General features: G+C 41.8%; 1 protein-coding gene across 7 annotated transcripts in view; it reads left to right on the top strand.

The window, feature by feature from the left end:
• Positions 1–8,247: 8,247 nt before the first annotated feature.
• LOC143297446 (putative E3 ubiquitin-protein ligase HERC1) overlaps positions 8,248–23,729 on the top strand; it is a 110,402-nt gene continuing 94,920 nt past the window's right edge. For 6 of the 7 annotated variants that reach the window (XM_076609818.1, XM_076609820.1, XM_076609822.1 and 3 more), the window contains exons 1-10: positions 8,248–8,534; positions 9,530–9,609; positions 10,501–11,200; positions 11,737–11,980; positions 13,428–13,520; positions 14,011–14,310; positions 15,072–15,303; positions 15,613–15,692; positions 15,903–15,999; positions 23,249–23,392. In XM_076609818.1, the coding sequence (XP_076465933.1) occupies position 9,609; positions 10,501–11,200; positions 11,737–11,980; positions 13,428–13,520; positions 14,011–14,310; positions 15,072–15,303; positions 15,613–15,692; positions 15,903–15,999; positions 23,249–23,392 (1,891 nt within the window). In that variant the 5' untranslated portion in view covers positions 8,248–8,534; positions 9,530–9,608. The remainder of the gene's footprint in view (positions 8,535–9,529; positions 9,610–10,500; positions 11,201–11,736; positions 11,981–13,427; positions 13,521–14,010; positions 14,311–15,071; positions 15,304–15,612; positions 15,693–15,902; positions 16,000–23,248; positions 23,393–23,729) is intronic. The other variant, XM_076609819.1, reaches the window with a different exon arrangement.

Below are 23,729 nucleotides of genomic sequence, written 5' to 3' on the forward strand. Positions count from 1 at the left end.
CATTGTTTTGTATCCAGGTCTTCCACTGTAATGGAATTGCGTTGTATAGAGCATTGTATTCGAATATTGTGATTCCTTTAGCCTGGTTCAGTGAAAACGCAACCTCATTTAAATCTAGAAGTCTTTTTTCTGTTTTATGTATTATGTCTTTTATGTGTTCTATTCCATTGTCTATCCAGTTTTGAAAACATAGCACATTACCTTTATATTGTATATTATTATTGTGAAACAACATCTGATTGTGAAAATTATGGATGTTCACTTCTTCTCTTGTTACTATATCTTTACTGTTCAAATATGTTGTAATTACATCCGACCAAAAATCGTTCTCTATTTCTTGTAATTTTATTTGCTTTGCTCTACAGTTTACCATAAATATTTTACGATGATTTTGTATTTTGTTTAGATGCCATCTGGGTATTATAGTCCAGTTTTCTTCCCGTGCATGATAAAATCTTCCAGCCCATTGTAAATGCATGCATCTTTGAATTTCTAACATATTTACCATATTTAACCCTCCTTCATTATAATCACTTTCCATTGTTTTTCTTTTCACTTTCTCAAAAGCTCTACGGTTACTATGTTTTCTCTGCCAAATAAATTTGTAGAATATGGTGTTGATCTGTTTCAAAGCTTTTTCTGGGATGCCAATGGATTGCATAACATATGTAAGTTGACTTAACAAGAAAGTTTTTGTTACAAGAATTTTACCGTGTATGGATAGGTCTCTTTTGCTCCACTGTACTATTAATTTTTGTATATTATTTATCCTATCTCTCCAGTTTTCTTCAATGTGTTTTGCCATTTTGTCTTTCTGGAAGTATATGCCCAAAATTTTTATTTTGTCAACCAATACAAATGGGAGATTCTGTTCAGTGATTTGTCTGCCCATCTTCATTGCTTTCGTTTTGTGTGAATTTAATTTCAGCCCAGAAAATTTCTCAAATGACTTAAGTATTTCTATGGAAGTAAACATGTCCTGTCTATTTTTCAAAAATAAAGTCGTATCATCTGCCAATTGTTTAATCTTTAAATATATATCTTGATTATTGCCCATAGTTGGAGTTTTGATACCCGTTATTGTACTATTCCTTATCTTGACTGCTAGAATTTCCATTGCAAGAATGAATGCAAGGGGAGAAAATGGACATCCTTGTCTGATTCCACAGTTGACATCGAAGGGTTCAGATAGCCAGCCGCCATGGTTTATGGAACTTTGCGAATTATTGGAGAGTACAGATACCCATTTTTGAAAGTCAGATCCGAATCCGAATACTTTAAAAGCTTGTAACATATATGCTTTAGATATAGAATCGAATGCCTTAGTATAATCTAATGCTAACAAATACCCTGCTTTACCAGTTTTATTAAGATAATTAATGACATCATCAATACATCTTATGATTGTAGCTATGTTCCTGCCTTTGATATATCCCACCTGATCTTTGCTGACTAAGTTATTTACTACACTACCCAATCTTTCTGCTAGAACCTTGGCTAGAAGTTTATAATCTGAATTAGTTAAAGTTATAGGTCTCCAATTACTCAAGTTCTCCCTATCTAAATCTTTACTCTTATGTAATAATGATATGATACCCTGTCTTTGTGTAAATGACAGTTCTCCTATTCTGAATGACTCATTGAAAGAATCGGTTAGTAATCTGCCTATTTTTCCCCAAAAGAATTTTTAAAACTCTGTTGTCAGACCGTCACTCCCTGGAGCTGATCCATTTTTTAGTTTTCTGAGTGCAGTTGTGGTTTCTTCATAAGTTATTAACCCTTCGTATGCTAAGGTTTCGTCTTCATTTAACTTTGTAAAATGTTCGTTTTCAATGAAATTATTGATGGCTTCCTGTATATTTCTTTCCGTTGTTGTTTGGTTATATAAGGATTTGTAGAAGGACAGCTGTTCTTGTAAGATTTTCTTTTGATCTGTAATAATTTCACCCGCCTCATTGCGCAAACTGGTAATAATTTTATTTTTACATCTAGCTTTTTCAAGATTTGTGAAATATTTTGTGTTTTTTTCACCTTCTTCAATCCATTTTACTCTAGCCCTTACCTGTGCTCCTTTAGCTTCATTCGTGTACATTAAATCTAAATCGTGTTTCATTTTCAAATAATCAGTCTGAAGATCTTCATTTTGAGGACTGATTAACAATTTTTTTTTCCATTTCTTTTAGTCGATTCTGTAAGTCCAGTGATTTGTTTCGATTTTTGCAAGCCCATGTTTTTCCGAACTCGATGCAGAGATTTCTCACTTCAACTTTGCACAGCTCCCATTTAACTACGCTGCTTTGATCACTATGTTCTAAACTGACCGAATCTAACAAAGCATTCATTTTTGTAACAAATATTTCATTTTTAAGATAACTATTGTTGAATTTCCAGTACCCTGGACCACGAACAAAGTTTCCCTCACTAATTTCTAGAACGACAGCTTTATGATCAGAGTTTGGGACAGTAATGTGTTCACACGAAACACAGGAGGGCAACAAGTTATCAGAAACAAAACAGTAATCCAAACGCCGTGCAATGAACGGATTATGCCTGTGCCACGTGAAGTCTGTGTCAGTGGGGTGGTAAGCTCTCCATGCGTCAGTATGGCCTGTTGTTGTCAGAAAATGTCTTAAAGAAATAATTTCAGATTTGTCATGAGGGAGACCAGATATTATATCCAGCTCATTACTGAGTACACAGTTGAAATCACCAAGGACTACTAGATTATCATTCATATATTCAGCTAGTATTTCACCCATATTTTGAAAGAATGTCAGTTTATCGTTTAAATTGTTAGGTGCATATAAATTTACTATTGTAATATTGTGTTTTTCATTGGATACAGTAATAATCAACATTCTTTCGTGTGACTTAAGAAAATTAACCTCTCCATGAAATCGTTTTGAAATCAGAAATACTTCACCTCTGCTTCTGTTTGTACCTTCATTATAAAAAATTGCGCCGCCCCACTCTTTTGTCCACATATCTATTTCATCTTTTGTAACATGAGATTCTTGTAAACAAATTATATCATATTTTTTTCCCTTTAAGAATCTAAATAATGATTTTCTTTTCAATTTATTTCTTAGTCCCCTGGTATTCAATGAAGTTATAAGTACTTTATCCATGATGATAATGTAAAAAAAAATATATATATATATTATATTTCACTGAAACTGGATCACATCAAACATCATTTATCATTCAATCACAATTCAGTCTCAAAGTCCATAAATCACAAGCCAGGTCGTCATCATCGGGCAATCAAAGTCAGTACCGTTCTCACCGCCATGTGACAGCGGTCTCTGCCTCTGTGTCCAGTCCGTCCTCCGCTGACATCACAGGGCTGGGGGAGCGCCAGTCCTCCCTCCTCTGCTGCTTGCCCCTCCTCTCCCTCGGGCTGCGTCGATCTTTGGAGCGGCCACGTTTGGGGGTGTCCGACCTGCTGCGGGGAGCGTGTTCAATGGACGACAGGATGGTGGCCTGGCGCACGGTGGTGCGGGTTCTGTCACCTCGACCAACTGATTTGTCACTGTCAGCTTTCGGGTCATTGGCAGACTGTTTGTGTGTGGTATTAACGCTGCTTTTGTTTTTGTTTTGTTCCGTCTGACTGTCTTCTGTTTGCTTGTCTGTATGTTCACAAACAGGATCACCCCGTTTATGACCTGGCAGTTTGCAGTCTCTGCAAACAATATCACTGGAGCATGATGAAACATGGTGGTCAGGTTTCAGACATCGTGAACAAATAATTGTTTTGGGAACAGTCTTTTGTTCTCTATGGTAAAGTTTGGCAGAAAAAATGTTAATTCTAAGGATTTTATCAAGGGGGGTGGGAGGAACAGTAATAAAAACAAATCTGCGACCAGTCAGGAATCTAGTGAGCTTGTTGTCTTTATCTCTTGCTCTCTCCATTTTAATTGATGATCTGAGTTCACAGCCTACCTTTGCTAAAGAATGTTCGATCTCTGAATCTGCTAACGAAATAGGAATACTATCAATCCATAGTTTTGTTGTTGGTTTTTCCTCTCCCGAGTCTCCGTGCAAGCTAAATGGATTTGTGTTGGATACCTGCAGTACTGTACCTCTCAAACGCAGTCCTTTGACCAAAAGTTCCGTACGGGACTCCTTGGTGGCAGGGTAGATCCGCCAAAGACCTCGGATATCCTGAGCTCCGAGAACAGAGCCCTGTCCTGATGATCTTTCCGCTGCCAGACACATTTCCAGCACTGTGGGCCGATTGTTGTCAACATCTGGGATGTCTTTTTGTCTTAAAAAGACCGGGTTGACTGTCGACGCCGTGGCCATAGTAGACAAACAGAAATGCCGGGGGCCAAAGGAAAACTGAGATGGAAAAATCTCGTACTTCAACTGACGGAGCCGGCGAAACAAACAGCTCACGGCTCACAAAACAATTCGGTCAGAGCAGAGAGCGTGACACTCGCGTCCGCACACCACGAGAGCCGCTCACCGAATCAGCAATAGTTGTTAATCCATCTAGTTCATCTTGTAGGTGAGATTTCATATCGTTTAAGAATAATGCAAACATTATCGAGGAAAGAGAACACGGCACACACACATCAAGTTATTCAAATGTTGGTTTTTGCGGGTGCCGTGCGCGCGCGCGCGCTTCAGCTCATTTCCCTTAACACCTGCATGTCCCGGGCAGTATGACCATGTGAGTTTTTTAATCTGAAAGTTGCGCATTGCCTTATGCCACTCTGGGCTTCCCATTCCGTTTTCAGTTTTCTGTATGAGGTTCATTGAGTCTGTTAGAATCATGGCATGTTGGTTTCCGGGCGTATGGATGGACAATAGCCACTGGAGGGCATGTGTCACAGCTTCAACTTCCATCGTTAGGCTGGAGGTTGTGACTTTGTAGGCAGCATTCTCTTCCCTAACTGTTTTTCCATTTTGTTTCGCAGTGAATCCCCAACCGGATTGGTCTTTGGTGACTGAGCCATCTGTGTATATGATGATGTCCTCTTCTTTACTGTTTTCTTCTATGAGTAGCTTCACTTCCGCATCAGTTTTGCCCTCTGGCCATTCCCGACAATGTCTTCCTAGAGTGGTTGAAATGGCTGTGTTGAATAGATGGTTGAGGTTTTCGGGGTTTTTCTCCCATTCTTTTGTTTTCTTTCAGGTCTTGTAGTCGGCATACTAGCTGGATTGTGTCTTCTGCTTGCCCCATCCATGATCTTCCTCGTCCTAGGCGGCTGCCTTTTGGTTCTTTGACTGCATCATGCAGTGGGTTTTGAGGGTTTTCTAATGCTTTGAAGTAGGTCTTGACCTGTTCTAACTTGTTTCTGGTCTGCACTGAAGGAAGGTCAAGCAGGTATCGCATGGTTTCTGTGGGCGTGTCTTTTGTTGTTCCAAGGATCAGCCTCATAGCTTCATTTTGAACTCTTTCTAATCTTAGGAGGTTGCTTTGAGACGGTGTTGTTAGCCCAAGTCCGTAGTCGATCACACTGAGGACGAGTGATTGGTATAGCAGAAAGAGGTGGCGTTGTTCAATACCTTTGGTTGCCATTGCTTTTAAGACTGAAAGGCCCTTTTTGCATTTGAGAACAGTATTTTCCGTATGTTTTCTGAAGGTCAGCATCCTGTTGAAGTGTATTCCTAGGTAGCGTAGGCATTCAGTTTTCTCGATCTGAATCCCATCGAGTGACACAGAAGGTGGTGATTTGCTCGCGGTTCTGTTGTTGAGGGTGCACAGCAACGTTTGGGCTTTCGCTGGATTGATGGAAGATCCTGTGTCTTTGCACCATTGAGCAATATTGTTTAGTTGTTTCTGGACGGCTTTAGTTCTTTCCTGAGCATCTTTCGAAGTTTTGAAGACCAGGCCATCATCCGCAAGAGTAAGCACCCGAGCTATTCCATTGTTGTTTAAGTCTGCAAGGCCCTTCGTGTAGACATTGTAGAGGACAGGAGAAAGCGGAGACCTTTGTGGCAGTCCCATGGATAGTTTAGAAGGTGCAGACATCCAATCTCTGAGGCGTAGGACGACGGTTCTTTCCTGAAGCGCTGCTGCTATCCATCTTGTCAGTGTCAAACTTACTCCATACCTTAGTAGCAGCTCCATGAGGTGCGCAAACTGGACTTTATTATAGGCATCTTCAAGATCGATTGCTACTGCTAGTGTTTCTTCTTTTCTTTGAAATCCTTCATACACCTCATATGCAAAAGCAGCTGCGTTTTCCCATGTGGACTTGCCTGTTCTGTAACCACCTTGATTTGAAGGGAGAATGTGCCTGTGTTAAAGATCCCTTGCAAGTTTCCTGGCTATCATACGTCCATAAGCTTTCCGGCAATGTTTTTCATGGTTAGGATCCGGTAGCCGCTTACCTGATGATGGTCCTTTCCTGGTTTTGGTATGGGTTTTAAGAAGCTGTGTGTCCAGTCCCCCGGCACATGTCCATTGAGGAAACTGTTTTGATATAGATTGAAAAGGTTGCTTCTGTCTTCTTCCGATTGTTCCTTGATGTCCGAGTAGCGAACTTTGTCTGGGCCAGGAGCTGATTCTTTCTTGCATTTAGCTATTGCTTCGTTTAGATCATCTGTTGTCAAGTCATCATCAGGTCCAGTCTGCATAAGGGTTTGGTTTAACTCCTCAACATATTTCTTTTTCTCATCTAAGTTTCTTTGATCGCTCTGTTGTATGAAACGTTTGAGCAGGGCGGATCCTTTTTCTTCGTTTGTCTTAAGCTTGGTTCCGTCAGTGTCTACCATGTCTGGGGTTGTTGTTGTGCACGTTTTCCCTTCCATGCGACGATAAAATTGCCAGAACTCTGTCAATGTTGAGTCATAACTGAGCAGTGCCTCGCAAAACTGTTTCCACTTGTCATTTTTGGCCTCTTGAGCAATGATTTCAAACTGTTTAGTTTTTTCTTTCATTTTTGTTTCAATATCTTTGTCCGGAGATGGTTTTGTTCTTTCTTTTTGCCAAAGTTTGACAGCCGCATGTTCTTCTATCCAGGCTCTCTCTGTGTCGGTATTCCACCATGGGGGCTGAATAGTTTGCATCCTGTTCGGTGCCGTTCTTTTGTTTCTTCTGCGTCTTAATTTTTCGATGACGGTTGTCTCTTTGTTTCATACTGAAATGGATCACGCGGTTTCATACAGGGTTTATCTGACAGTTTCTGTAGACTGAACACTACCGGGAGGTGGTCACTGCCTTGGTGTGGAAGCGTCTCTGCATTCATTTCTGCTCTGAATTTTGGAGATGTTAGAGCGATGTCGATCACACTGTCACTGTCCCCTTGTCTTGTTCCAAGGCGAGTTGGGGATGTGGTTGTTAATGGGCTAAGAAGAATTTCCCCTATCATTCCTTCAAGTGCGAGTCCTTGTGGGTTGGTGTTCCGCTGGTCCCATAGCTTCAATCTTGCATCGAGGTCTCCACAGATAATGACTGAGTCTCCAAGTTCGTTCTCTATTTCCTCTAAAAAGGCCCAATCCTCTTTTGTTGTGCAGGTTCCTGGGTGAACATAGGCATTGATGAGCACGATGCTTTTGTGAATTCCGTCAGGTTTTTCGAGACGCAGCCCCACTAGTTCACATGAGTTGCTACACCGTTTCTCTAGATTTATGGTGGAAACTTTGTTTTTTTAGGTTTTTGTTCAGTATGATTGCTACTGACTCCTCTTCCTTCATTCCTTTGAAAGACTGTGAAATTCTCAAAATGTATTGGTCTGTCTGCACTTGTCCTGGTCTCTTGGAGACATAAAATGTCAAAATCATATGCCAATTTCTCAATTGTTGAGATTCTCATTCTCGCGCTGGAACAATTCCAACTGCCGATTCTAAAGAATTTCTTTGACAGCCGCTCTGCTTTTGTCATTCTGCTACCTAAGCACAATCTTTTCCCACCTCTTTTGCCACGCCTGTTTTGGGGTTTTGGGGATCTGAATTTATGTCTCGTGCTACGCAGCTGATCCCCGAGGTGCACGCGAGACAGAGTTTTGTTAGTATATCACACAGAAATATGTTGTGATAAAACTGAATGCATGCAATCCAATACAAAAATGAAACCAGCAAAGGAATGTGACTCACCACAAAACTGCACATTTCAGACAGGAAACAGTTATAGTTTCTACCAATACGTAGATGTTTCGTTCATCAGAAGTAACAGTGAACAATGTAGCTGTGGTAATAAAAGATTGAATAAGAAATCGAAAGTATGTACCAATACGTAACTAAAATAAGCAGGCCTATCTGCCGTTTACAAGGGAGGTTAATCTATCGGAAACAAGATTAATCATTCCAGAATCAGCCGACAAAATTTATTTTTTTTCGGGCTAGAAATGCATTGAACAAGCCCCGTTTACCGATAGCTACTTATTTAGGTAGCTGTCGCCTTTTAGTGCACAACAGTTTCAATCACATAGTGCACGGAGTTAACTGCTCATGAAGCCAACAAGCTTGCATCTTGCCTATTTTGAGTGAATCCTGCCAGACCGAACGACAGTTGGAAACAGAAACTTATTCTGTGATTGTGAAACCGAAGCTAGTCCAAAATCTATGGATTACAATTGTGGTGGGTAAGAAATCAACATATTCTTTTTTCATGTTAGAGTAACATATTCTCAGTTTTATTCCTAAAAGTTTGTCCACCAGGAAGGGTAATTTTGGGTGTAGTTTTAACATGTTTGGTTTCGTGCCCAGTGACTTGTCCAGAAAAAGGGAATATAATGGAATAGGTAAAATTATGTATGATACAGGCGGAAGGAAGGCGTAAAATAAACTTATAGAAAGTAACAAAACAAAGCCAAATGGTTATGAATGGATCGCCATCCCATTTCCCCATTGACTGGAACATCCATCACTTGCATTTCTTACTACTCAGTCGTCTCGTGAGTGTGTGAATCACAGTGTTCAGTATACATGTAAACTTGAGGCTATGATATTGTCTAAAATACGTTTCTGTTTCAACAGAAAAACAACATTTTCCTCTGTACAAATATGAGCAGTAACAAATTCTGTTCAGTTATTTGTTTGAATTGTATTGCAGCGGGTCATTAAAAAAAAGAGTTTTATTTCTCTTCCTTAGTAATTTCTTTGAATTGTATTAGCCTCATTTATTTTCTCCATATTAAATTGCTCGGCAGAACTATTCAGTTAATTGTAACAATCTGTCAATAAAAAAGAAACAAAAAATATTATGATGGCTTTATATATATTTGCATTAATTTTTTTTATGAAAATGGGACACAACACTCACTTTATAACTATATAAGTTTATCCTTAGAAAAAACGTGCCCAAGACAGATTGAGACATTTTAGCTTTGAGGGAAATCATAATGATTTTACTTGATCTCTCTCTCTCTTGGTCTCTGTCTCTTGGGATTTTATTATTTCCAATATGCTTGAAATGATAATTTTATCATCAAAGCACTGTTTGTAAATCATTTCATTATAACACTGTTTAATCATAATATCATTGCATATATATATCAGAAATTGTATAATGGGTAAGTTTTCACAAGTTTGATTTTATTAATGTAATAATAGTGTGACTTATTATATTTTATTTTAGGATTCATGATTGGCAGACAAGGATGTTAACACACGCCGGACAATAAAGCCAGAAAATCTGGTTTTTGTCAAACCTGAAAAGTAAGTTGAAAGATTGAAAATTTGCAGTACTTACTTAGCAATATAGAATTCATAAATATATACGTAATGACAGAAACAATGTTTAAAAACAAAACAACAACACCCCACCCCCCCACCCCCCCAGCACACACACACATACATTTACCCCCGCCGTACCCCCCCCCATATATTTACCCCCCCCACACACACACACACCACAACACACACACATGCACGCACGCACGCACGCACCGCATGCACCGCACGCACGCACGCACGCACGCACGCACGAGTATTTCTATCAGTCTATGTATGTACAGTATATATGTATGTATACATGTATGTATATGTATGTGTGTGTATGTATGTATGTATGTATGTATATATGTAATGTATACAAATACAATAATTTTTATACATATTTGAATACTTTCAGCCAGTCTACTTGCTCTAACTTAAATATAATGTCTATTTTTTTTAAGGTAGCTTATAATTTCAGACATACTGTGCTGATTTTCTCCTTTTTTTTGTGCATGGTACTTTATTTTAATTTTGGTGTTTTTTCTGTCAGTGCAACATTAGTTAATGAATTTAATCTGACAATTAATGACTGCTGAACTAAAACAACAGCACACATGCCTGCACATTTGATACATATATGCGCATGCTTTTGAAAAATGCACAGACACACAGACAGGATACAGATTAATTTGTACACATATTGAAACAGAAATAAACAGGCATGAACAGAGAGATATGTAAACACATACGCATAAACACACATATCAACAAGCACATACATTTCGTATGGAGTTAGGTGGGAGCAAGAGAAATGAAATCATAAATGAAATCAACATTAAACATGGTGCTACCGACTAATGCCATGAGTTAAAATGATTTTTTTCTATCCAGTGAGCTGGCAAAAGAAAACTGCAGCCTGCAAATGCAAGCTGAAATGGCTGGATCACCTTAACAGCAGCTGGGTAACGGAAGACTGTGAATCCATCACCTACTCAGATGACCTGAATGCTCTGTATGAACGCCTTTTGGACAACAAGGAGCTTATTCTGTTCCCACCACAGGCCATCAATATTGGAGGACCAGCCTTGGCTGATTTTGACACAGAATCCTTGACTGCTGATGAGCAGGAACATCTGTTAGACTCGCTGCATGCCAGCCAGCTCTTTCTGGCTTCTGTGGTCTACAACAACACACCCTTCTCTCTGAAGCTGAAAAAGCGCCAGCTTGTCCTGCAAAGAATCTACCATGCTATATCTCAGAAATTCCACACCCGACAGGATGTGTCCCAAAAAGCGCTGGTTCTGCAGGCCACAAACTCGACACCCGGGAGAGAAAGAACAAGTTTGTCAACAGTCTCTGGCAATGATGCACTGGTGGAGCTGGGAGTTAAGACAGGTCTCTCCCTCATCTTCGCACTGTTCCGTCAAAACTGGGCTCTAGCTCGGCAGGTGGGACAGCTGTCCCTGACCAATGAGGTTCTGCAGACAGCCATCACTACTGTGGCTTCACTGCCCCCGCTGTCCCTGGCTAACGAAAACCGCCTGACAAGCCTCAGCACTGATACTCTGAATCAAGTCACACAGTTTCTGAGGTATGCTGGCACATTTCTTATGCACTGAATAAAGCCACACAGTTTCTGAGGTATGTTGGCACATTTCTTATGCGCTGAATCAAGTCACAGTTTCTGACTCTGAGGTATGCTAGCACATTTCTGCTTTTACAGATGGACATAAAACAATGTTAGATCATTATGTACACAGTAAGATACAGAGGAGGAGGAAGAAAAAAAGGAAAGTTGCATAAACTAGTATGATGATAATATTTCATTTTGATGTTTTTTACAGGTAGTAAAATACTTTACATAACCTTTTGAATGTCTTTCCCTTGAGAAGGGAAAAGGGTTTGGTCACCTATGACCAGCAAGTTTGGGTGCTTACTCCTTTATCATATTCAGTGCAAGAATCAAGATTTTTAAAAAAATTAAAAGTTTTCATTGTGTATGTCACATTGTCAGAATTTGTGTTAAAAAGTCTGGTTTGTCCCCTTGTCTGGCTTAGTGTTTTGTAGATGTTAATGTGTGTGTGGAGATTATTTCTGAATTTCTGTTCCTGCTTTGTGTATATTCAGGTTTGCAGCGTCCCCCACCTCAGGGTCAGATGCCACGGGCCAGCAGCTGGCAGCAGAACTGATGCTGGCCCTGACAGCACAGCGAGGTTTGCTGCATTTCATGTTGGAGTGGGTGGACCTGGCCCTGCACGTCTCTGCTGCTGCACGTGGGGAGGAGAAACGCTCTGGGGCCCAGGAGGGCCAGCTGGGCAGGATCAGCCATCAGTTCTTCCACAAGGTCCTCAGTGACATGGCCAAGTCTGCTGTGAGTAATGCTACGTGTGTGTGTGTGTGTGTGTGTGTGAGAGGCATTTTTTCTGCAGAGTTCATATATATTTTCCTGTTTTCTATAGGAGGTTACCTACTTCTGGGAGGTTATCGGCTGTAGTACTTTCTCCGCATAGGCGGATAGTAGTTTGCACAGGACAGGAATGTCAGACCCCTGCTGGAGTCTGCACTAGCTGGGTCACGGTAAGTATGCTATTTAAACGTAATTTTAGATAGAAAATTTCCTTTTTCTATAGTTAAAGAAGCAGAAAGTGAAATGTGTGAATAGATGTTATGTATCTCATAGCTACATAAATCAGAGCCAGATTTGTGATGATCCCCATCACGGAGAACGAATAAATGAATGAACTGAATGAATGATACCTGCCACCAGAATGTGTTTCTGCAACAGTGCTAGGTGTGAATCAATCCTTTGTATGAAAAATGTGACGCGGGTCCAGAAATTTCTTGAAAGTTGCCACTGGTTCAGAGCATAAGTACATCAGAAATTCTTATGCTTTTTTTTCTTTTCTGATGCCCCATCATCTAGCCAGTCCAGTGTTATTACCCCCATACATGGCCACACCCAGGTTTGTTTGCTGTAGACACACCATTGGTTGTTCATAGTGAACTATCTGTGTTAGGTCATCAGGAGGAGACCCTGCCCTGCTTTTTAGTCACTTGGGTTATATTCAGTATTGTCTGATCTGATTCAACACACAAAGGACACCACCAACTAAACCCCATACTGCCAACAATTTGTACATGGTCGTGCAACTATTTTTAGTGGCTCATTGAAAAAAGAAGAAGGATAAGCATGTATATATTGATACAGATGATGCTTTGTAATAAAAAAAAAACCCCAGTTTTTTCCAGATTTTTGATTCACCTGTGTTTTTTTGTATTTTGTTTTCAGAATCAGTTAGTTAATGCAGAGAGGTGCTGAAATGCAGGCAGATTAACATCTCGTTAAGAATTATAAGCAAACATACATTAGAACGAACATTTCAAGTCTTCCAGAAGAAAATTGTTAAGTTGGCAGCCCTTGTTTGTTTATGAGATTAAACATTAACTCATTCCATATACATAGAACTGGCAGTGAGGATCCTGGAATTTCAAGCATGTCCCTCTTAGAGTTAAATGAACTATAGAAGAAGTCTTTGGGTCTTTTTCCAATGCATGGATTGGGTTAAACGCATGGAAAGTTTGTCACAATCTCACATACTGCTGTGTTCATGCTCAAATGTATCATATATATATATATATATATATATATATATATATATATATATATATATAATGGACTCCTTTCTTTCACTGCCCATCACACCACCTGCTTCACACACACCCTCCCACTACAATGCCCCAAGAAATAAAACTGTATTGACATGCTACATTTTTGAAATTTATATGTATATTTTTGATAGTTTGTTTTATATCTGCAGGGTGGACCATGGAATCAGCCCTTTGACCAGCATTACACAGATGGGGAAGATTCTGTATCTATGCATGAAGCAGCTATTCTCTTGTTGGAAGAGGTATTTGCATACATATCTGTTAATGTGTGTTTGTAATAGTTACTGTCTAGATATGCATTAACTATTTGCACAAATGTTTACTCAGTGCAAAGAAATAACCAGCTTGTTTATGAATGGTAAAAACATTGCTGGCCACTTCAAGGCAGTGTGTGTTTACCAAACACTTCAGGAATTTTAGTTCAGATTACAACAGTATTTTCTTAAGTGTAATGCAACTGTATTCTGCCCCTCATGATCAGTTTGTGTTGCATATTATATACATAGAGTATATATGTGTTGTTGTAAAGTGCCTGATCTGAAGAATTGAAGGGCCACTATTTAGTCTTTATAATGAAAAGGTTGTATTTCTGTTACACACATACTCATTCAGTGTACATGCAGGCACGTTTGCAGGCATACACATATATGTTCATAGGCATACATACATACACCGACAATAGGAATCAAATCATGTGCATGTTCTGACCACCTTTGGTAATGTTTCTGCCAGCTTCAGCGCCTGGCAGAGGACTATACCAACCGATGCATCGGTCCAGACACCAACAGCAACCATCCCTCCTCTTCCTCCTCCAGCACCAGCACCTCTGGCATGGGGACGGGGGGTGGGGGTACGTCCACTGCCAGGCCCTCTGTCATCATGTCCATGTCCAGCTCAGCACGCTCTGGTGGGGGGCGGGAGGAGTGTGAGGTGTACGTGTGGGGCAGCAACAACTCTCACCAGCTGGCTGAAGGCAGCCAGGAAAAGATCCTCACGCCCAAGCTGACCTCATCCTTTGGATACATTCAGCAGGTTTGGGATTAAAATTTTTTTTTTATATATGTATTCCTTTGGCATTGTCTGTGTTGCGATTTGTACTGTGATAGCCTAGTGCCAGACCTGTAGATATTTTCAGTGGGTGAAGGTTTTACTGTTCCTTCTGCATCCTGTGTTTACTTTTCAGTTCACTCATGGATTGACTTTGTTTGTATGTGTTTTATTTTCAGATTTTATCTGATGAAACCTGTTATTTGATTTATCCCAAGCTGTGTCTATATGCTAAGGTGTAGTTTTGTTTTTCCCAGATTGTTGCTGCTAAATCTTTTAGATACTGAGTTCTATAGAAGATGAATCTTTAAATGTTTATTATTTTACCATTGTCAACCTGACAATAATAGTTTAATTCCAGATGGCAAATGATACAGTTTATTGTTTCTGTTAACTGGTAGCCATCCTTGCTCTAGTGCATAATTCCATGTTAGGGGATTGAATCAGATATGAATTAGCACTATGATATTCATGTGTTTTTTTTCTTTTTCACATTTTTCAACACACTTCTGCCTTGAAAGGTACATAATTATCAAGACAGGAAAAACAATACAAAACAGAAAAAGTTTCTCTTTCTGTTGGGTCTTGATCGACTTTGCTTGATCACTGTTGTGTAAATCTTTTTTTTTATTTCTATTTTTCATTTCACAATAACAGGACTAGAAAATGAAGATACATGTTGTTGAACGATGTAACTGTGTACTTCTTCCAAAGCAAAGCACTTTATCCTACATGACCTGTTTCAGATTGAAGCTGGCCAGTTCTGCACCTTCCTCATTCACAACGACTCCTCTGTCAGTGCCTGTGGGAAGGGGAGCTATGGACGCCTGGGGCTGGGTGATTCCAACAACCAGCCATTCCCCATGAAGCTGGTGTTTGAACCAAAGCATGGGATCAAGAAAATCTCCTCCTCCAAAGGCTCAGACGGACACACTCTGGCTCTGTCGGTGGATGGAGAGGTGTTCTCCTGGGGAGATGGTGAGCAATGTTGTATGCCTTTGATCACAGTGCTGGTCTTTCTCTTGTTATCATTTTTACATTGTGGTGATATAGATGAAATGTTGTGGATTACTGTTGTCAGTCATGGTGTTGATCAGTGGAGGGACTGCATGAGGAATGTCAATAATGAAATTTTAAAATTAAAATTTTTTTTTTTTTACTGCAGTGTGTAGACGGTTGTGTGAATACAGAATGGAGTAATTGTGAGAAACGAAGACCTTTGTGCAAGGGCTCTATAAAAAAAAAGTAGTTGAGCATGTATTTTCAATAATGTGGCCTATGTTTCAGGGGATTATGGAAAACTTGGACATGGAAGCAACTCTACTGTGAAGACTCCAAAACTGATCACAGGACCATTTCTTGGAAAGGTTGGGCTTGATTTGATCTTAGCTTGCTGACGGAAAGTCATGTCTTACGCCAGTGAAATGTCATGAGTAACACCCTTTTGTCATTATTGTGGATAAAAAATTATTGGATTTTATATAAAAAAATGTTTGATTGACTTCATTTTTTCATCATTGTGTCATCCATGACTGACACAGATAATCATGTTTTGTTGTTGTGTTTTTGAAATGCAGAAGATCAAGTGCATATCTGCTGGTTACCGGCACAGTGCTGCAGTAACAGAGGAAGGAGAGTTGTACACATGGGGTGAAGGTGACTATGGGAGACTTGGTAAGTGACTGAATGAGAGTGCAACAACTTTCAGCATGCACCTCTTTGAAAACAAGCTGTTGACTCTTCAGTCGGTGAACCAACATAAAAATGTTATTGAAACCATATGGGTCAGATTTGTCCTTCCATAGTATTTCCTGTACCCTTGACTGAGGGTCAAGATCAGGAGTCAGAGTTCAAGGTCACAACACGGCATGATATTGAAAATAAATTCTGAGTATGATAGAGCTTGGTTCTTTTCACCCAGTTTTCATCAAACCTGCCACAGTGATTGCTTATGTTCAGAATATAAACCCTTTCAAAAGTCAAGGATAGAGGTCAAGATCACAGTAGTGCACAGTTTCGCCCTTTCCTATTCCATATTTTCTGTGCTGGATTGATTAGGTATCACTTAGAATTTTGAACGCCCTGTCTCTCTTTTATGATTATGTATGAGGATCTTCTTCATTTCTGGGCTGCAACTCCCATGTTCACTCGTATGTACGTGGGTGGGTTTTTACGTTTATGATGATTTTTACCCCGCCATGTAGGCAGCCATACTCTGTTTTTGGGGATGGATGTGTATAAAAATGTTGCAGTGGAAATCCATTTAATTACACATACTTAACCGTGACCCAACTAGTGCAGACTCCGGCAGGGGTCTGACATTCCTGTCCTGTGCAAACTACTATCCGCCTATGTGGAGCAGACGAAACTACGGCCGATAACCTCCCGGAAGTAGGTAACCTCCCCTTTGTCCCGCTGGTTATCGCCCTCTTTTTCCGGCAGCCATCATGACTCCTGTACCTGTGCTCTTCATACGGCTAAGTTTTTTCGTATTTTCTGTCTGTCTGTCGATTCTCTGGCGTTCTTGTTTGTGGTCAAATTATGTCTCCAACCAGGTCACATAATTATGTAGCTCGATTGGGGAATCGTGCTAAAATTAAGGCGCGATCGCAATCGATTCGCTGACACTCTGGGCCCTCTACTACTGGCCCTCTAAACAACGCCAACCCGCCGCCTTCTCCACTTCCTCCGCTCCCTCCGGTCGACTCCAGACCTCTGCCACCTCCTCTGGTGACTTCTAGAGGTTTGTGGTCACACACTCAGGTCAGTGTTACCTTTCATGTCATTTTTATCGATCCGCGAACTCACTCGACGCGATCCGCGTTTTCTCGGCCCTGCCAGTCGGCAGTGTACGAGTCGATCTCCTCTATCTCTTTACCATACCCACAGTTGCACCAATGGAATGGCCACAATCCCTTGGGGACAACAAAAAAAAAAAAAAAAAAAAAAAAAAAAAAAAGGCAGCTTGTCTTGGATCCGCACGTTAGACTGGGCCATATGTGCGATGCGTCCGTGGTGGCGGCCGTGACATCGGATCACGCGACCCCCCACGCGGCTTGCCTCGACCGTCTCGGATCCAATAGCGACCGAGGCGTGTAGGGATGCCCTCCCCTGGTGTAGGGAGGAAGGTGGACCACTAGGGGACACGCTTGCCCATACGCGTGCACCCCCCTCCTTGTCCGGATCACCCGATCCAAGGGAGGCAACCCCTGCTTCGGCACCCTTGTCGGTGACTGCCGCAGTTATTTCCCTTGCACCGGCACTGCTCCTCGCCTTCTCGCGGTGATGACCCCATTTGCCACACCGCCGAGTGCTGCTGTTTCCCATCCACTAATGGTGTCTCAGCAAGCTACTCAACTAAACAATCAGCAACTCATCGCTAAACTTGCTGCAGCAATTATGCACCACTCTGCCTTCTGGTGCGGCGCCTTGCGCCCACAGAGCAGGTACGTGCACGCCCCATTGGAACTTTGGCAGTGTTGGATTCTTCTGCCCCATTGCCTAACTCTGCTGTTTCCCAGACTGATATTGGCACTTCCACGTTGGAGTACCTCTTATATCATGTCATATATCAATATCAAGGCGTGCAAGCCTGACAAGGCCTTTTACCCGCTTGAAGTGGGGAAGAAAAAGAGAGTCCCCACGTATGTCTGTTGCATTTTTCAACATTGAGTGCGCAGTGCCTGAAAAATCAGAAAATATGTAAATGAGTTTTGTTTTTAAGTTTTCACAATGAATATCAAGATAATTCTTAAATGTATTAATAACTTGATCCTGCCTCTCGGCAGTGCTCGGGCCGATCTTGTCTATCACTTTATCCGTCAACACACAACTGACAACCGAACGTCGGTCCTCTCGCAGGAGCTATTCGCGAGATTGGACCGCCGTTCAGCAACAGGGGGATGCACATCCCACGGCAAGCCGACGGACTTGTCACCCCCTCGTCCACGACGCCCATAACACTGGATTACGGCGCCGTCATGCTACATGCCCCGACCGTCTCGCGTCCGATGGCGACCGATTCGGGTTGGGATGCCCACGGCACAAAGGGACATTATAATTATTCCCCTTGCGCTCGTTTTCACCTGTGTCGGTTACGGTGGCATCGAACCACGGACTCTCACACACAACATGACACTCCTCCCTGTTCAGCGAGGACACGTCGCACAAGGGGGATATGTGCTCTAAAGACACCTTCCTTTTCGACGATTTTCGGCGCCAAGGGAGGCAACTCCACATTTGTAACCTAGGCGCTTGAAGCTGTGGTTAGTTTCGCCGACACAGCACATCACTCCTGCCCCCCGTGCTGTCCACCAACGATGTTTTCTTTCGGTTTCTCATTGGGTCCTCATGCCCAGTCAGGGACTTTACACATCTTTGCATAGCAACTGCACTTTTCTTGCTGTTTCTCAGGCTATTGGCCACAGGAAATGCATCACAATATTTCCCCTTCTATCCATTTGATTTATTATCACAAGCAACAATCACGAAATATATATATATATATACATATTAAAAAAAAAAAAAAAAAAAAAAAAAAAAAAAAAAAAAAAAATTTATATATATGTATATATATATACACAACATGACACTCCTCCCTGTTCAGCGAGGACACGTCGCACAAGGGGGATATGTGCTCTAAAGACACCTTCCTTTTCGACGATTTTCGTCTGAACTTATCCCATAAGCACATACACATGTGTATACCGATGGATAAGTACGCATCTATAAGTGAAGGCAGAATGTGTCTGAATGTAGCAATATATCTCGTATATATGTATATATGTGTGTGTGTATATATATATATACATATATATATATATATATACACACACACATATATACATATATACGAGATATATTGCTACATTCAGACACATTCTGCCTTCACTTATAGATGCGTACTTATCCATCGGTATACACATGTGTATGTGCTTATGGGATAAGTTCAGACGACTTTCATATTAACATGTACAATTATATTTCTATCTCTGTTCATTGACATCTATTCATTGAGATTCCCTACATAGCAATATAGGCACACTTGCATTTGCGGCCTTCTGTTCACAATGCCCAGAACTCTCTGCCTCTACGTACTGGCACTTTATTCATATGCGTATGTACATCTCATATGTAGGTGCATGGACAGATTCCTTTCCATTGATGATTATGCACACTTACCCACTTACTTGGGTATATCTGTGCACGCTACATGTATGCTTATACAGCCGCTTATTTCTTGTGTTTCGATCTCTTGTCATTGGCATACTTCTGACATCATCACTTGAGCTGATGGAAGTTTTTATTCCCTCGGCACATACATGTATTCATTGTCATAAATTCATCCCTACCTTGCTTTTGGAGGACGACTGCACTCACAAAAATAAAATAAAATAATAATAGCCTCATTCACGCCTGAATGTATGCTCCTTCACATTTCAGTAGGGGTTGGTCCTTTGGGATCCACACACACCCCCTTCACACCCACAGGGCTAAGAATGCCTCTCTTGGTGCAAGGACGGACAAGGCAACCCAACTCATTTGCCTGCAACAATCACCCATAAGGCTGGAGATGCACAAGGAAGGATGAGGCAGTCCAACTTAGAGGTGCCACTCTGGACACACATGCCTTTCATTCCTTCCAAGTTTGTAAGGCATCCCTTCTTTCTCCCCTTGCCTAAAACAACCCTTGGTTTGCACCACTGTGATTGTGACAAAAGCTCCACACAGGCCCTACATCCTAGCCAGCCTTCCCATGAAGAGGTGTCTATCCTGCCTTACAAGTTTTAGCGGACCCAAAAACTGCCCACTGGGCAGGAGACAATCACCCTCAGCCCATCTCTTCTACTCCTCTCTAGTAGCAGAAGGCCTGGGTCATAATTGTTTTACTCTACATTTGGGAGAAAGGCATATTGACGAGGACGGATGCGTCCCACAAAGCACAACGAACCGTCCATTAGCCACAGGGGTGTACCTTTCTGCCCACTCATACCAGCACGGCAGATGCCGCATTCAAGCACATCAGTTCACCCCATCACCTTGCTTGAACACAAATCCAGCATCAACGTCTCAAACAATTGGCATTTGAAAGCACTTTCTGCACTTAGTCTCCCCTGCCCGATCCTTTCGGCCTCTACACACAACCACTGCTGTGGTTACAGATGGCCATTCCTCCTCAAGCACTGTCTTTCCAATGAGACACTTCCAGAGGTTTCTAGCCTAGGCAGGCTATCCCATCATGGAGCCCCAGCCTTCGGTCAAGGGCCTGTCAGAGGATGACTTTGTTGTCACTTCGGAAGCAAGCACCATGTCTTTCTGACACACGGTTGCACCACAAGACCCCGTCAACTCTTTCCGGCTTCCTTACATTGCAACATAATCTGCATGGTGAACACCTTCGTCCCTGAAGCACACAGCAGCTGTTTCCTGATTTACCCATGCTGATTGGTGTCCTTCTAGGAACAGTATATGATAATCAGTCGTGTACGACAGTCTCCATCAGAACAGCAGAGGAGGCATCTGCTGTCCAGTCTATTTGGGCTGGAATTCGATTATACAATTTATAGTAGAGAGTGTTTTGCCCAAGTTGCATCCCCGGTCCCTCAATCAAGAGGGCCTTAGGACTCATCATTGGGACGGTTCAAAAAGGCTACCTAGGCCTAAGGCTACAGCACTAAGTCCCAGTGCAATTTGACTTCTAGTCTGAGAGACATAGTCATTCATGAAAGACTAAGCTGCAAATGATTTCCCTTTGCAATTAAGAAACCACTGATAATACAGCTCTCACCTTGCAGTTGGCCATACTAAAAACGTATGTCAGATCAGTGCCTTGATGTCAATAGCCAGTACAACACATCTTGAGCCACTTACCTCCCTGCCCTGCCCTGCTCCATCCCAGACTCAGTGCGCACCACTCACAGCCAGAGGCCTGTCATGGATCCGGTCCCCTTTCTCACTAAAGAACCTTCAGCAAAAATTTTCCCCATGGAAGCCCTCTTCCATTTGGGAATTCCACCACAGAATGAGACTCAGTGGCCTGTGGGCACATGAAATGCACTTCCACAGCCTGATCCAACCCAGCCATTGACTGCCGACAACTTTCTGCAGGTTACTCCAACATGCCACACTCAGGCAGAGAAGCCACCAAGCCTTCCGTATGTCCCTTCGTGATGGTACCTACCTGGGCAATTACACAACCCTGTCCCAGAGACACCAGGGACATCAAGTCTTTTGTTGCTAAATGTCTGCCATTCTATGCATAGACAACATACCAGTGCTGTCATTTTTTGACAACGTCAAAAAAGGGGGGAGGGGCAGAGGGGGGGGAGTGCCCATCGCCTATCAGCTCGCATGGAGGAGCTCCACAGATCTGGCTGTCATGCCTGAGGCAGGCCCAACACGGTGACCTACCTCTGTCTCATGCCACAGTTTCCTTCAAACACAAAAACCACTTCCACTATCGGCCCACAAATCCGTTGTGGAATCATCAGATCAAACCACATGCGCACCTCCTTGCATTGACGCTCATCCGTGCTCATCCGCTCAGCTGTGGTCCACAGACCTCCCCCACAATACAGCTGTGGACCTCTGTCTTCTTTACCCGCACTAATGTCCTTAGGCGACACAGTACACTCTACTTTCGTCAAATTCTACTTGAGGGACACCTATCGCCTTAGGGATAATGACTCTTCGACTTCTACCAGAGAGATGTCGCACGCCTGCGGGTTGATGGCGCAAGAGCCATCGCTTCTGTGGTAGCTGCACAACAGACCATCACAGCACACAGACAGTAGAACAGGTGAGCCCTCCACCTTGTCGCGCTATTCTGCACTAGTTGGGTCACGGTTAAGTATGTGTAATTAAAAGGAAATTTTCTATCTAAAATTACGTTTAAATAACATACTTACCGTGACCCAAATTTAAGACCCTCCCGTCCTCCCCGCTTCCTGTTCTCCCTGCTTGCTGCGCTGGTGATGGCATATTGCCGTCAAAAGAGGGCGATAACCAGCGGGACAAAGGGGAGGTTACCTACTTCCGGGAGGTTATCGGCCGTAGTTTCGTCTGCTCCGCATAGGCGGATAGTAGTTTGCACAGGACAGGAATGTCAGACCCCTGCCGGAGTCTGCACTAGTTGGGTCACGGTAAGTATGTTATTTAAACGTAATTTTAGATAGAAAATTTCCTTTTAGGACTGAGACTATGTGACAAGGCAGAACTCTATGCTTTCATTCATATTTTGTTATAGTGTCAGCAAGGTCTGAGAGAAACATACACCTGCAGTGTTGGTCAGGAAATTGGTCTTCCCATTTGATCTAATAGCACATTCAACCTTTTTGGGTGGGAACAGACCACAGGCTGGAAAATCCCACAATCATATGCCTTTTGATGGATTTTAAATATGCATCCTCCAGATAGGCAAAAAGGCAAAAGACAAAACAGTTTATTTCTTGTGCCCCCCGGGGGCATTGAAACATTACATACACACATCTTTTACACATACCATGTAAACAGTAAGAGTGATGTGAAAAGAACAAAGAGAAAAAACAAAAAAAATCCCCGTTGCGCAAAGAATACACATTGATAATTAGTTTATCCTCAGCCATTAACAACAAACATAATATTACCGAAAGGAACTACAAATGGAAGAAACAAGTACCTCAAGTTTTAACAATATTTTGTTTTTTTCAGAAAACAATGAATGTAATTTTATGGAGTTTGGGTGGTTTCTATAATATCTAGGTGAACATTTTTGTCTGACACTTTCAAAAAAAGGACACAAAAACAAATAATGAAACACATCAGCAATATTGCTTGTGGAACATTTATCACACATTTTTTCGTTTCTGGTCAGTCTGTGTTGCTGATCACTTTGGCAAGGCAGCTTGTTTTTAACAGTATGTTAATAATGTTGATTTGATGGCAGGTCACGGAGACAAGAGCTCGTGCAGCACTCCTCGGCTGGTGAAGGACATAGGGGAAGTGGGTCAGGTGGCCTGCGGCAGTGTGCACACTGTGGCTGTGTCCCAGGATGGAAAAACTGTTTGGTCCTTTGGCAGCGGGGACAATGGTAAAACTTTGCTCTTTCCACTGAAACTTGCGAAAGCTTAATTAAACTGCTGCAGTGTTTCTTTTGTGACATGTCTTTAGGTGATGAAGATGGTGGTTAACTGAATTAATGTTGTTATTGATTCCTGTGCTTTGGGATATATCAGTGAGAAAGAGATCATGTATCCCGGTATTGTATTTCTTGTCAAAAATGTGAAATGATGCAGTTTTCTTGATATTTGATATGATCTTGAATCATGCACTCCGTAGTGTTCTGTACTTGTGTGTGTTTGTGTGAGTGTATGTGTGTCCTGTGATTCTTTCCTGTTTCATATTTATTATTAAGCATGCACATAATG

Source organism: Babylonia areolata, chromosome 22 (genome assembly GCF_041734735.1).
Source record: "Babylonia areolata isolate BAREFJ2019XMU chromosome 22, ASM4173473v1, whole genome shotgun sequence".
Classification (NCBI taxonomy): domain Eukaryota; kingdom Metazoa; phylum Mollusca; class Gastropoda; order Neogastropoda; family Buccinidae; genus Babylonia; species Babylonia areolata.